The sequence below is a fragment of the Haliotis rufescens genome, unplaced genomic scaffold, assembly GCF_023055435.1.
Source record: "Haliotis rufescens isolate VD_foot unplaced genomic scaffold, xgHalRufe1.0.p SCAF_5, whole genome shotgun sequence".
In the NCBI taxonomy this organism is placed as follows: domain Eukaryota; kingdom Metazoa; phylum Mollusca; class Gastropoda; order Lepetellida; family Haliotidae; genus Haliotis; species Haliotis rufescens.
This window is the reverse complement of record NW_025964223.1, coordinates 49840027-49854433: the sequence shown is the minus strand read 5'-3', so window position 1 is coordinate 49854433 and position 14407 is coordinate 49840027. Positions and strand designations below refer to the sequence as shown.

At 37.7% G+C, this 14407-nt stretch overlaps 1 protein-coding gene across 4 annotated transcripts; it reads right to left on the bottom strand.

The window, feature by feature from the left end:
* Nucleotides 1-452: 452 nt before the first annotated feature.
* LOC124127061 (outer dense fiber protein 3-like) lies at nt 453-9308 on the bottom strand. Of its 4 annotated transcripts, none has more exons than XM_046490537.2 (6): nt 9158-9308; nt 6948-7376; nt 6355-6479; nt 4943-5083; nt 4307-4432; nt 453-2468 (listed from the first exon to the last, which is right to left on the bottom strand). In XM_046490537.2, the coding sequence occupies exons 2-5, from the start codon at nt 7366-7368 to the stop codon at nt 4340-4342; spliced, it is 780 nt and encodes a 259-aa protein (XP_046346493.2). In that variant the 5' UTR covers nt 7369-7376; nt 9158-9308; the 3' UTR covers nt 453-2468; nt 4307-4339. The 4 variants fall into 4 exon arrangements, with proteins under 4 accessions (XP_046346493.2, XP_046346485.2, XP_046346478.2 ...); XM_046490529.2 differs by having other exon boundaries at nt 4328-4432; XM_046490522.2 differs by lacking the exon at nt 4307-4432.
* Between the last annotated feature and the right edge of the window lie 5099 nt (nt 9309-14407).

Genomic DNA, 14407 nt, shown 5'->3' with positions numbered 1-14407 from the left:
GTTAAGACCACACACATTTATAATAGACAATGCCTTTTAGAAAGTGGTCAAATGCAATGTTATATTTGGGGTTACGCTTTCTTTTGTAAAACACTAATTCTAGTACTTTTTGGTGAGGATGTTTTGACTATGGGAGCCATGCCAAATTACACTCATCAGAGTAGTACAGGTACACAAAGTATGATCTAAACTATTATGAGTTTTCAGACTTCCATTTTTGTGGAAGCCTCGATGCTGGAGATAAGGTGCCTTAGGGTGAGATAGTGAGTTAGAATCCCAGATGGGACCGCACCCAAAAAAGTACTAGAATTTGTACTTTACCCAAAACATATAATCCCAAACATTACAGATGTTCTTGATGATGTTGATGTTTTGAATGAAGCTGATGATGTTGATGATGCTGATAAGTTGAGAAGACATTCATAACATGATACAAAACAAAAAACAATTTCTTAAGACAGAACATTTTATTTGTTAGGTTAAGAATTGAGCATGATTGTAGTTATTATATATAAGTAAAATTTGTACAAGAGCATAAAGCATAAAATGAGCAAAAATTTACAGCAGCAATACGACGAAGCTACAAAACCATCCATAGAACGTAGAGCAATGTGGTTAACTTGTGCACACGGGTTATCACAGATTTAGCTAACATGCAAAAATTTGCCAACAGATAGATCAAACACCACAAACAGAAAAAACAACACATATTCTCACTACAGTATATAACAATCTGGATATGAACATATGTGTTTATAATCACATACTTTCAACATCCATTTTCATGTTAAACCTGCATTCAGATTCACATCTTCCAATTTAATCACTTTCATCTTTTAATGAATTTTATTTATTTCAATGCAACAATATCCCGATATGGTGACAAAAGGGTGTAAAAGATCTCAATGAAACCAGTTATATAACATTGTAGAGCGTCAATGCCAAATATTATATATTTCAAAAACTTGATATACAATTACACTTATTTATTAACCTTAATTTTCACGGGACACTTCCTCCAAGGAAATCTGACTTTCACAATACGAAGGATCAATATGAAATTCCTACATCTCAGTAGTATATTTGGTTATAGCTGATATTAGGGTGTTTAATAACATACATAGTTTCTCCACAAAGATTTCCATATTGTGTAAAACATTGAATACAATTAACAATAAATGTCAAAAATTGAATACTGAAGTGAAAGTGAATACTGCTTGTGTCGGGTAAAATGCTGGAGTGGTAACACGCATAAATAAATACCACATCAGATGAGCAGTTGTTATTTGGTTGCAGAATTGAGAGCTCACAACATATAGACTTCACTGCTCATTCTCTACAGATATGTCCTGCTAGACTAGCTTCCTATCCAGTTGCAAGGCACGATCACTGAGGGACAACCAGCCACAACACCATCATCTACTTTATACATGAGGTAATTTTATACAAATCCGTTCAAATTTGTGGAACAGTTTTTGATTGTGGGTAGTTTTCCGAATTAATTAAGTGGCATATTTTTCTGTATCAAAATATACAAAGAAATTTAAATACCTTGCAAAATTGCTTTTTTTAATATTTGTACAAACAATATCTGAAATAAAGCAAACAATGTCTCTATAGGATCATTTATCCCATTGTAACAAGTCAGCTATGATGTAGTCAAACAAAACAGAAAATCATTCAAGACGAAACGACGCGAAAACAGAATGAATATGAATCCAATGTTAACCTTTCATATTTATCTATATATAATAATCAAATTATGATACATCGCGTATAAATTTTATCAAAATCTTAAACATGGTTTACACAGATTCAAGAAAGTACTTTGACAAAAGATAAACAGTCTAAAATATTACCTGAAACAATAAGTATTTGCGTAGCAATTGTTTTAACAAGCGATGAAGTTTTAAACAAATTTTCACTAATGAATGTCACTGAACAAAATGCAGTATCCTTACCGGGTATTCCTATGTAGGTATATTTTATTTAGATCTCTTATTTTACTTAACATGTCTAGCTTCAACAGTTTGACCTTCAGCCATATTTCCCATTTGGTAGAAAGATTTTACTGCTTTTCTTTTTCAACAAAAAGATTCATACTGATATACCATTCAAGTTAGTCATAACAATTATAAATATCAATCTGTCTGTTAATAAGTAGGATTGCATCTCATTCTTAAAGCTTTGTCAAATGAATGATTGAGTTTCTTTGATGACAGTCAAAGTACTTCAGCATAATGCATCAGTTTCTCGTATTGTCTGACAGACAAATATATTCAGCAGTTCTTTTGTGATAATACTATTGGTTAATATCTGACTCTTTGGCCGGCCGGCAGGCTGGCTGCACACACAGCTGGACGTCGGCGGCAGCACTAATCCTGGACCTCCACAATCAAGGGTGCCGTGTACTGGCTGTGTCGGATTCCAAATGAATAGCATGGAGCTTCTTTCTTATTTGAGTAAACCTGAGAAATGAAAACAATGATATTTGAAAGATGTGAGATAGTAAACATCCACTGACTACACAACAAATCATGTTTGTAGCTGCATGTCGTGTCAACATAAATTTATTTAAGATAATCAGGGCTGACCCATGTCTTGGTATAATGAGTGAGTTAGTGAGTTTTGTTTTACGCCGCTTTTAGCAATATTCCATCACTATCACAGAGGAGGACACCAGAAATGGGCTTCACATATTGCACCAATAACCTGGGACTTTGGCATGATGAGCGAACGCTTTAACCACTAAGCTACCCACCTAAGTATGATATTGGCATATCATGTATTACTCAAAAGATGTTAAAGAACATCTAAGATTATAGTTCAACTGTCATAGCCTACAGATATGTGTGTCAGATTAAAATCAGCATAATTCCTCCATTATGAATGGTTTGTAGTAACGCTATTACTGTTAAACAATGACAAAATACTTTTAATTAATGTTCACAATGTTCATGTGTGCTTGACTAGAGTTCATGAGCTTGACTAGAGTTCATGTGCTTGACTAGAGTTCATGTGCTTGACTAGAGTTCATGTGCTTGACTAGAGTTCATGAGCTTGACAAGAGTTCATGTGCTTGACAAGAGTTCATGTGCTTGACTAGAGTTCATGTGCTTGACTAGAGTTCATGTGCTTGACTAGAGTTCATGTGCTTGACTAGAGTTCATGAGCTTGACAAGAGTTCATGTGCTTGACAAGAGTTCATGTGCTTGACAAGAGTTCATGTGCTCCTATGATCATATACATCTTACAACATCAGGTGTGGTGAACATACCAGGTGCAGAATGTACACTCCAGTCAGGTGCACGGTGTGCAAGCATTAACCAGGCCAAGACTAAATCAGATTAGGTGTTCAAGACATAAGGGTGCACCATGCTCTAATTTATATGAATTTCAAGACAAAAACTCCTCTATTAAAATCAGTGTGAAAATAAAATCAGGTTCATTTTCATCCTTAAGTAGACTTAGAATCTTGATGTCTTTGGTGGAGTCAAATCATGCAACAACAGTTCTCAGTCCTCACGTCTCATAGGTAAGTGCAATTACACCATGTGACCATTATGAGTGAGGGAGTATAGTTCTACCAAATGGCTGGCTACCCCGCCGCCCCTGTGACTACCATCAATGGAGCTTAAATTTTTTATGTTTCCGTTTCATACAGAGCTTATGTTCTGGTGGTGATTGTGTTCTAGTATCAATAAGGCATCATTACAAGATCTCTTTATGTGACCAGGCATAAAGGGAATGGTAGATAGGTAGCAAGTTTTAATTTTGTCTTTTCATCCAGACCATTAAATGACTTAAGGTGGACAGACAAGCTGATTTTGTAAATAAATAAATAAATAAATGAATGAATGAATGAATGAATGAATGAATAAATAAATAAATAAATAATGCTCTTGAACAACCTTTTCCTGCAGTCGGTTTGGTGTATGTATAGATCTTAGTTCTGGTATATGTAAAACAAAGGTTCTTGCTCATCTTGGAAGAATGAAAACTGTTTGGTACAGACAGGCACATTACAACAGTGACAGCAAGGGCTTCTAAAACTGCTCTGTGAGTGAGTGGGGGGCACCAAGAATAGGGATGGTAGCCATATGGGTTCTCACACCCTGGCCCAGTTCCACAAAACAATTGTAGTGCTAAGACGATCGTAACTCTTTTACTTAAACAGTCGTAGCACTAGGATCGCTGTGTGGACCGCAGCCATGGTCATCAACGTGAAGAACGCATACAGTAACCATGAGGCTAGTGATGAAAGACTGTGTGACTGTGCAGGATTATCATGTGTAGTAGACTTTACGTGTTGAAATAGATGACATACATCCAGAGTTGTTTAGTCTCGGACGTCCACTATCAGTGGCGCTGTGTATTGGGAATGACGCATTCCAAAACTAACACATGGCGCTGAGCGTTTGTTTATGTAAACCTGCAAGAAGAAAGGCCGTTCTTGCATGAGCTATTGATAGAATTTCATTCATTTCTGACCTTCATCAATTTGTCATTTTAGATATTTTGTAAAATCTAGAATATTACAGAAAATTCACCCATACCTAATTTTCATTGTTATAAGGCTATGGCTATGTTATAAGACCAGCTAAAATGTACCTTATACCTAGGAAAAGGTCCACTACTACTGTGAAATAAATATCCTTAATGTCAATGCACAATACAGCTGAATACTTCTTTTCTAAACTATTTCCACCGATAAATGACTTAATTGACTTGATGAATAATATCAAATACAAATATTTGGACACTGGCTGTTGAAGACTCAGTATTAAGTGTAAGTTATCTGAATGTGTCTAAGTTTATTTAAATATTTTGAAATCAATTGGACTTACTTCCACATTTACAAACCGTATTTGTTACCAGCTTTGAGAGCATTTTGAAATGGGAGATAGGGGATTCCTCTGGTATCTCAGACTAAAGTACTTACTTGTTCAGGGCTGTGGGAGCCAGGTCCGGGTTTGACGGTGGTGTCGCCTGGCAACTGAGACCGAGAAGTCATGCTGTAACCTGGGGCGGCTCTCTTGTATCTGTTAGGGTCGGTCACGTTGTAATTACCGGGACCAGGGGTCTAGAGTAAAAGAAAACAAAATGTCATCACAGTTTTTTTGCAGTTTTCAGTTACAATACATTGGTGCAGTAAATGCAGTAAAGTGAGTGAGTGAGTGAGTGAGTGAGTGAGTGAGTGAGTGAGTGAGTGAGTGAGTGAGTGAGTTGAGTGATTGAGTTGAGTGAGTGAGTGAGTGAGTGAGTGAGTGAGTGAGTGAGTGAGTGAGTTGAGTGAGTGAGTGAGTGAGTGAGTGAGTGAGTGAGTGAGTGAGTGAGTGAGTGAGTGAGTGAGTGAGTTTGGTTTTATGCCAATTATCAATATTCCAGCAATACCAGGGTGGGGTGGGGGGGACACCAGAAATGGGCTTAACACATTGTACCCATGTGGGGAATCGAACCTTGGTCTTTGGTGTGACGAGTGAATGCTTTAACCACAGCTTTAACTCAGTATTGTAAAGCGAGCATACAGATTCATAAAACTGTATTACATTATATTCATGTGTACCAGATACCTCTAACATGGAAACTTTAAGGTCAATCAGAATCTAGCTAAAATTTCAGTCTTTAAAGTTCAGCTAATCTAAAAGCCAATAATTCAAACTAGCATCTAATGAAAATGATACAAAAGACAGGCTTGAGCTTGTAGACTCTATAAAGTTAGTGTCAGAGGTCCTGGAGTCCTACGGGCTCCTTCAGTATTTGAACCTGGGAAACCACTAAACCTTAACTTTTAACATTAATGTTTATACAAGGACCCCTTGACTGTCATGCTTAACTTGTGAACACTAGTGAGTGAGTGAGTGAGTGAGTGAGTGAGTGAGTGAGTGAGTATGGTTTTACGCCGCTTTTAGCAATATTCCAGCAATATCACGGTGGGGGACACCAGAAATGGGCTTCACACATTGTACCCATGTCGGGAATCGAACCCGGGTCTTCGGCGTGACGAGCGAACGCTTTAACCACTAGGCTACCCTACCACCCTTGTGAACACTAAGAACAGAAACTTTGAAATATATGTAGCATAATGGTCAAGTGTTAGATTCCACACAAGAATACAGTATCGCCGTCTATATCACTATATTATTTCGTAATTCCCTCAATCCCTCCCTCTGAAATAAGGGTGTTTTTCAAAACCGAATTTGTGACAAGGGTATATGAGTTGTTTACACAAAGAATGAGCTTCACTCGAGAGTCTTATGATTAATCAAACCCAGGTAAATGGTGCGACAGGTGAACACTTCAAAAACACTCGGCTACCATGTGTATGTTGTATGTATAGGCATAATGGTCTACCTTTTGCAGGTCTTCGTGGAAGCTTCCGATCTTTTGGCGTCCCCTGAGGGAATATACTGGTGCTTGCTTCTTACCCCCCTCGATTGTTCTGCCCAGCTGGTCAGGCAGTCGGTAGGCATTTGGGGCTGAAGTGAACATGGAACAATGCAACAAACATGTCATGAATATGAGCCACACAGCATCTACATTCAAATGTCAAAAGGTTGGATTAATGATATCTAGTCAGTTGTTAGATTCTTCAATCCAGTAGGCTCCACGGACCTTTCTGTGCCCATGACACTGGGGTAGGTAATACTGACATTGATTTGGCATTGTACATTTATTCTTTTAAATCAAAACCGTTCAGTTAATGTCATTTGTAACAAAACTGGATTTATATACATTTAACATGGTAATTTGAAGCTTTAGATTGAGGTGTTTTATATTTTTTTTACAGTACAAAATATCACTGACTATATGTATTTCTGCAATCGCAACGACTGAATGCTTCAGGTATTGTCAAGAGATATTATGCTGAACAAGCAGGTTAACTCTCCACATTAGCTAACAGACTAATAACCGTCTACAGTTGCCCTGTCAATACTATAGCATACCTGGGGTATGATCTGACTTCCTGTTTAAATGTCTGTTTCCAAATGAATATTTGGGTGCCCCAACACATGCCGAGGTAAGACCTGCATTTTCAGGCCTGTAAGCCCCTGGGCCAGGAGTTTTGTGGGTACTGAGATCCCGGGGGCGACTGTATAGTGAATAGTGGGGAGCCCCATCTCTGCCGTCTCGGTAAAGTTTAGCTTCAGGCAGATAAGCCGGGCCAGGGCCACAGTCATCCCGGAACTTGCCATGCCTCACACCGAAAGAGTAGGCAGGGTTCTTCTTATGGGGACTCCTTGGATCGTGGTCATTGACGCCAATCAATCCTGGCAGCGCATACTGGGGTCCGGGACTTCCGAACATGGGAGCAATTGGCCCCCGCGGGCGGGTCTCCTTCCATGTACTCTGTGAAACACACGGCATCTTGGTCACTGGAACATAAGAAACAGTTCATTAATTCCATTTGATAAAATATCTGCAAGGATGAGTGTGTAAAATAACGGCATATTTCTTCGATGACATTCCTAAAGTGTCTCACACTCGCAACTGTCTTCCCTGAACCTGATTTTCAGATATCTATGTTACCTACAGGTTAAGCATGTAATTAGGTACAAATGACTTAATTCTTGCCAGGGATGTAATGTAGTTGATATATGGGTCGGACTAATTGACTCTGTTGAGGACAATACATATCCAAAGTATTTTAGGAGCTTCTGTGAAGCTCAAAGTTAGAGGAACTTAGAAGAAACTATTATTCCATTATTAAAACAATCTGATCCTTGATAAAGGTGTCACATTTAACCATTTTGTAGGAAACTGACATTTGTCATAATATCACCATCGACCTTGTTTCCTGACTATCAGCAATTTGTTCTTAATCTTTAAAAAAACAACTCATGTTACAACAAAATTCAATCATAATTATATAAAAACATTCACAAGAAAAGAGAAAATAAACAATCTCTAATTATAGATATGTTCATCACAACCAATTTCCCAAAATATAGTGATATAGCTGGAGATAATTTACAAAAGGATATTTTAATGATTTTGTTTTGGATTAAACTTTCTTCAATATCATTACAAATATTGAAAAGAATCAAACATTTGAATCATGATCTGTCAATGTCCAAGAATTTGAACAAGTCTGAATCATGAAATAATATGGTGAAACAAAACAAACAAAACCCTAAATAAAACAGAAACACTCAGACAAAATATAAGATTACTTAAATAGGTTAACAATAAGCATAATACAAATTCCTAGTGAAGCTTTCCTGTACACACTGGCCTAGCATATCATGTTCCCAGGTCACATAACATGTCTAGGAGTGGAAGTGAAAACCTTTCCTGGAGAAATGACTGATGTCAAAGTACACAAATGAATTACGAATATCATAGCTTGTAATTTATTGCAAGATTTCACCCTTGAAATACCACTGTAGGCAAAGTATCAAGCAGGTATAAAGATAACATCCGTCAGCATGACCGCGGCCCACTGCTGTAGTGTTTACTGACTAGCACCTGGGCAACCTGTCCTGGCACTCTGCTGTGTGTGATGACGTCTCTTTATCCATTCTTAATCAGTAATATCTACATATATGTAGAACATGCCTTTTGCCCATACAAGTCTGCTATCACATTCTGTTTAACTGAAGAGCACAGATGATTTTAGTTATTATATTTTCAAAAAAATAATTTAATTTGATATATTTTTGTCATTTTTGCGTAGTCCCTGTTTCATCTATAGAGGAAAAATAGTAAATGATTTGAAATTTTTGTGTGACCATATTTTGTCTAAGCTCGGCTTTGAAGTTACCTAAAATTTATGTTAGTTGAAAAATTGCTTCAATATGATGTAGCCTTGGAGATAAGGTTTGGGAACTTTGTTTTTTGTATGGTTAATATTGATATATATATCCTATCAATTTCACAAGCTGAATATGAAAGGTATGGAAAAAGGTCGTGTTACGTGTATAGTAGCATTAAACAAAACGTTATTAGCGCACTAACAGAGATATGTCATTCTGTGTAATCTTGCGAGTCGACCAAGCCGTGATTGTGGAGTTTATTATTCACAGCCACGCAGCTATGACATTTTGAAATAAAATATTTCCTTAACTGTTTCAATATCGCGATTTTTGAAACCAGATATGAACTTACCTGCTTTTGGACAATAGCTGAGTGTTCTAAAGACAACACCTGGACTCACCTGTGTCAATCAAGCAGTGTACCCTTTTAGCGTGATAACCCCTAGATATCGCCCCTAAACCACTGTCAGCTTGCGGGCCTACAGTTGCTCCATAAACATGGATACCCAGAGACTAACACATGTGACCGATTTCTGGTATCTTCATTGGTTGAATTAGTTGTCGACTGGGCCTTAGAAACAAGGCGAATAACTCTAATTTCGCAACACCAGCAGGTGCCCGTTAACCGCTATAAAGTGATACGCTTCAATGGCATTAAAACGGGTTCTTGGACAATGTAGCTGGTTGCCTGCTGGTTTTAATACGGAACCTTTTGGCAGGATTTTGAACAAATATATCATTACAAAACAAAACCACTGTAGCTAATGGTGATGTGTGTGATGTTGAGATACATAACTGCAGCTCCTAGGATTAGACCAAAGGTAATGCAATTAATTTGAAATCATTATCCATTTAAAAAAAGATTAAGACCATATTTAGCTTGTTCAATACTCTGTTTTCAAATTGAAGGTATACAATATTCACAGTTTGTAGTGTTTCCTCCCATTAAGACTATTGACTGAATAAATACAAACATGGTCACATCTAAAAACTAGTATGAAATCCTTTATCCCAGTTAATTTCATCCAGCAAAGTGATTTATTTTTAGTTTCCCAAACACCTTAGTCCATCAACCCACTTGTTCCATCAAGTTGGTGTCTCCTATGAACTATATGTCAGTGTCACAAAATTCAAGTAAAATCGATTTGCTGTTGGGTAGCGTTGTCATCAATATCTGCAGCGCGTAAACAATAACCATCAACAACAAACTGTAACAAAACAAAAAAGAACCCAAACAGATGGATAGTCAGGGTAAGCGGGTTTAGCCATGGATCTTCCTGAGACTTACATTTGCAAAATACCGTTGTTGATAGCAATTAATTAAAGTTGAATTGTCGTTCTCATCATAGGTTTGTGTTTGTGTGTGTTTGTGTGTGTGTGTGTGTGTGTGTGTGTGTGTGTGTGTGTGTGTGTGTGTGTGTGTGTGTGTGTGTGTTTGTATTTTATTTGTGTATGAAAACGACTTTCAGTTGAATCAATACTCCACGTCAACTGGATTAATCACATATACACCCCGTAAATGCATTTGTGTGAAAGCAGCTTCTTTAGATACATTATTAATGAAATGTTCGGTTCATCACCACTCTGAATTTCCTAGATTTTTTTATTTCACTCATGCTGATAAAACCCGAGTTAGGATAGTTGCGAGAAAGTGAAAGGTTGGCGACTGTTCAGCACAACAGATCGATCCATCGGTAAGCATGTGTTGTTTTTGCGTTTGTTCATCGTTGCTAACGAGATTGTTTTAATGAGTGTGTGATGTTGGTTGATGCATGGCTAACATCGCAACGTCACGGGATAAAGACGACGTTATTCCTGTATATAAGATAGCAAAGCGATAAATCACAACGAACTATTGCGAACGAAGCCGAGTTTATTTAAGAAACAAACGACTCGTGGTCATTGTATATCGTACAAAAAAAACACTGAAAGGAGAATATATCATGGGGAGATTCGTACATGCGCTCGCAACTTGATGACGTAAATTGGACGACGCTATTTTTGAGAGGGAAGTGCCAAGTGAGTTGTTCCCCCATAGATGTAGCTGGGCCAAAAAACGCCATGGCCGAACGATCGCATCCCAGAGAGGGAAAGATATGACAATCGGTATTGGGGGAAAAGATGCAGATAATCGACGTGAAAATTGTGAGAATATTCAGGAAAAAACACATTTTAACCCCCTGTTCATAAAATGGACTTGTCCGACATTGCCGAAGTCGGGTTCTATTCAGGTAGTCATCATTATTTAAATACGTGTAAATATTTATAAAGCTTGTACATTTTAGTAACTTAATATTGATATCGCATATAAGAAATAAATGCGCTCTCGTGGTTTATTCTCCCTGCAGTGTTTTCGTGTACCATAAACGACCACTGGTCGTTTATTGCTGAAATAACTATTGTTTGGAAATATTTAATTAATTAAACGGGGTGATTTGAAAATTTTAAGATTTGTTTTTATTTGTTTGGTTTACGAAATCGCCGGCCCCAAATTTCACAAATGTGGAATATAACTTTCTTTATTTTTCATTAAGTAAATTTAATTTCTATTTACTGTATAACAAATATAATTTCCATGGTTTATGTCTTCGGACTATAAATGTTTTTGAGAGATTATGGTGCAAAGACATTTTCATTTTAGGACCTATTCTAACAAAGTACATGTTATTAAATAACAGCCCTAAAACATTAACTCAAACAAAACATTATTCCTGTACAAAAGACATATCCTCACTGAGGGGCGGTGGGGTAGCCAAGTGGTTAAAGTGTTCGCTCGTCAAGCCGAAGATCCGGGTTCGATTCCCATCATGGGTTCAATGTGTGAAGCCCATTTCAGGTGTCTCCCGCCGTGATATTGCTGGAAAATGGCGTAAAACAAAACTCACTCACTAAAACAATAGTCCAAAAGTCCACAATAAGGGGTCATGCTGCAAGCGCATGACATTAGTTACGCCACTTGTAAATGGATCTGTGTTATTGTCATTGCACTTTAAGATCCCTGGGGAGTATACCACCTAAGCTGCTTGTGCATTGTTGGAGGCTCTGCACCCTGTTACCAGCTGTTGGTAAGCCCTGTGCTTATTGTCAGGGACGTGTTCAGTTGAACATTTGCTTGTGAGGACTACAACTATTCGTCATTTGAAAGGAACAGTATAAAATAGCCATGTACAGAAACACTTTCCGACTACATTAATCACTATACATATGGTCACCTTGGACTACACAATAGATTAGACTGAACGTACACATTGTTAAAGAAATACGCATACCTACTTATACGACATTTTGTCAGGCCTGTTTACTGGGAGCTCTTTTGAATACAGCTGAACAATGCTTTCACATGTGTAATGGCATGAATAACATCGACAAAAAAAACACACAACCACAGCACATGTACGAGTGTATGTTTATATGATCACGGCAAGCAAATACCACCTAGGGATTGTTAGTACTGTACTCCTTTGTTGTCATGTGACCCTCAGGACAAAGCCTGTTAGATTTCAACACATCACTCCAGAAAGGTCTGGGCTTATTTATTAAACGCCATAGGTTCAATCAATAATTAGTATATTGCAAACAATCTATTTAGTTTGCCGCACGGCATATATTGAGAAAGTAGTTCTATCGCGTATAATTATCAAAATATATATGTTATTAATCATATGTCGATATGGTAATATTTAATTTGGTATGTGGGGCAACAGATAACATAGTTGACTAGCCCATGGCATATTCACATGTTTTATTGCTAGACCCGCGTCAAGCAATGATATACTGACTGCCGTGCTTTAAAGTCCTTGTTTGACAGTGTGGACGATTGGTGGTCGTCAAGTTAAGTGGGTCTTTGTGATATAAATGTGGTGGAATGACTTAACAGTTGTTGAAATACTGCCGCTTTAGTCTAATGTAAGTCTCGATTGTTTGTCAGCCTATACGGGAGTTTATTAGAGCAGACTTTCGTTCACGTGACATACCCGTTATTGATATTGCTTGTGCTTCTTTCTTAAGAACCTAATATTGCAGTAAACGTTATGGGCGGTCGGGTTTGTTTGTGTTGTGGACATTATATATTCTGTTTGTCCCGTGGTGAAGTGTATCGACCAAGAGACGTGGGCGTTGTTAGGGTAACAGTCTGACAGTTCGTGCACTGTGTTGGAAATAATGTAGGAGAGAGCTATCGATCAGCTAATGTATCGATCAGCTATATGATACCATATGGATTGGGAACTGGTGCACTGGATCTGTTAGCAAATAGGTCTACATACGGTGAGATCGCTCGTCTTGGGTGATGGAGAATATAATTAGTCAGCGAGTGATTGATTATTGTCTGGCGTCGCAGACATAAGATTCCAGCTATATGACGCAGCACATATATCACGTTTAACATAATATATATCGACACCTGAAAATAATGGAGACTCGTCCGGGAAAACGAGTGGTTGATGGTATTAGTACACCAAGATGACACGTCATCCGCCTGGTGTCACATTGCGACCACCCAGTGCTCATATTAGTCGTCTCGCATGATTCAAGCACTATGAACTGGACCCGTTTGTGTCTAACGTCATCACTAAAGGCACATTAAATTATTAATGTTTCATTAGTTAATGCCGGAATAACAATGGGTTGTACAAAGCCATTAACATATGATATTTTAAATGTACGATTTTGTTTCCTGGCATCTTGATTGGTTTAGATGGATGGAGATGAAAAGAGCAGTTCTTACAATTCGAAAGTTTGTTAAGTCAAAATTGCGATAAGGATCACCTACGGCGTTCATTTTGAGATGTACTTGTCTTTTTTTGAGGTTTGAATGTAATGCAATTCTTTTGATCGGACCCGCATTTTATCAGCGTATTATTGTATACATTATTAGACACGTTTGGCTTGATGACAATTAAGTGGTACTTCCAAATCATGACGGCACCCCAAATTCTCAAATACTTTAATGTCACGTTAATGTAGGAATGGTGTCAACCGAAATTATTGCATAATGCGGCGTTAAACAATATTCGCTCAATCAAGTAAGGAATTTGCAAAATTATTTTGTGATAACGAAATTGTTAAAATTCCACTTGTTATATTATTCAGAATAGCAGCCTCGCTGTTACCAGAATATCTCCTTATATAATACCAAAGATTATCTACTGATTATTATTAAGAAAATGGAAATCATACATGATAAATAATTTACCTAATCCTGGAATCAATACATGTACCATATGTAAGTTTTATATTTGTAAGTTATAACAAACGGAGGACCAGGTCGATCGCTACAACACGTCGCTGCATAACAAAACATCCCCATAAACAATGAGGTAATCCATTCCTTCTTTACCACAATGGTGTTCCGCCTAACTGTTGGGAGATCGATGAGGCGGGTTTCACCTACATGGGCCAGGCGGTAGACACAGGTAGATCAAGGAACTGACAGGTGTTTGACTTCCTGTCTGGTTTCATCGATTGCCGCCCCACAAGTAGAAGCCGTAAAGTTAATCAATCAACTCACCAAGGAAACAAAATACAATATTGATGGACATTTCTTGCCTGAATATAAACAGACCAAATTGCATTGTTTGTTTTGTTTCGTCCTAATGTATACCAGTATATACCTTTCCAAATGCATGTTTAGATTATATACCCCGTAACAT

What these genes read in the sequence shown, in the direction of transcription:
- LOC124127061 (XM_046490537.2), bottom strand. Translation starts at nt 7,368, where the DNA reads ATGCCGTGTGTTTCACAGAGTACATGGAAGGAGACCCGCCCGCGGGGG. An exon ending in GAAGTCAGATCATACCCCAG is followed by an intron (nt 6,480 to 6,947) that starts GTATGCTATAGT and finishes TGTTCACTTCAG; the next exon opens with CCCCAAATGCCTACCGACTG. An exon ending in GCTCCCACAGCCCTGAACAA is followed by an intron (nt 4,433 to 4,942) that starts GTAAGTACTTTA and finishes TTCTTCTTGCAG; the next exon opens with GTTTACATAAACAAACGCTC.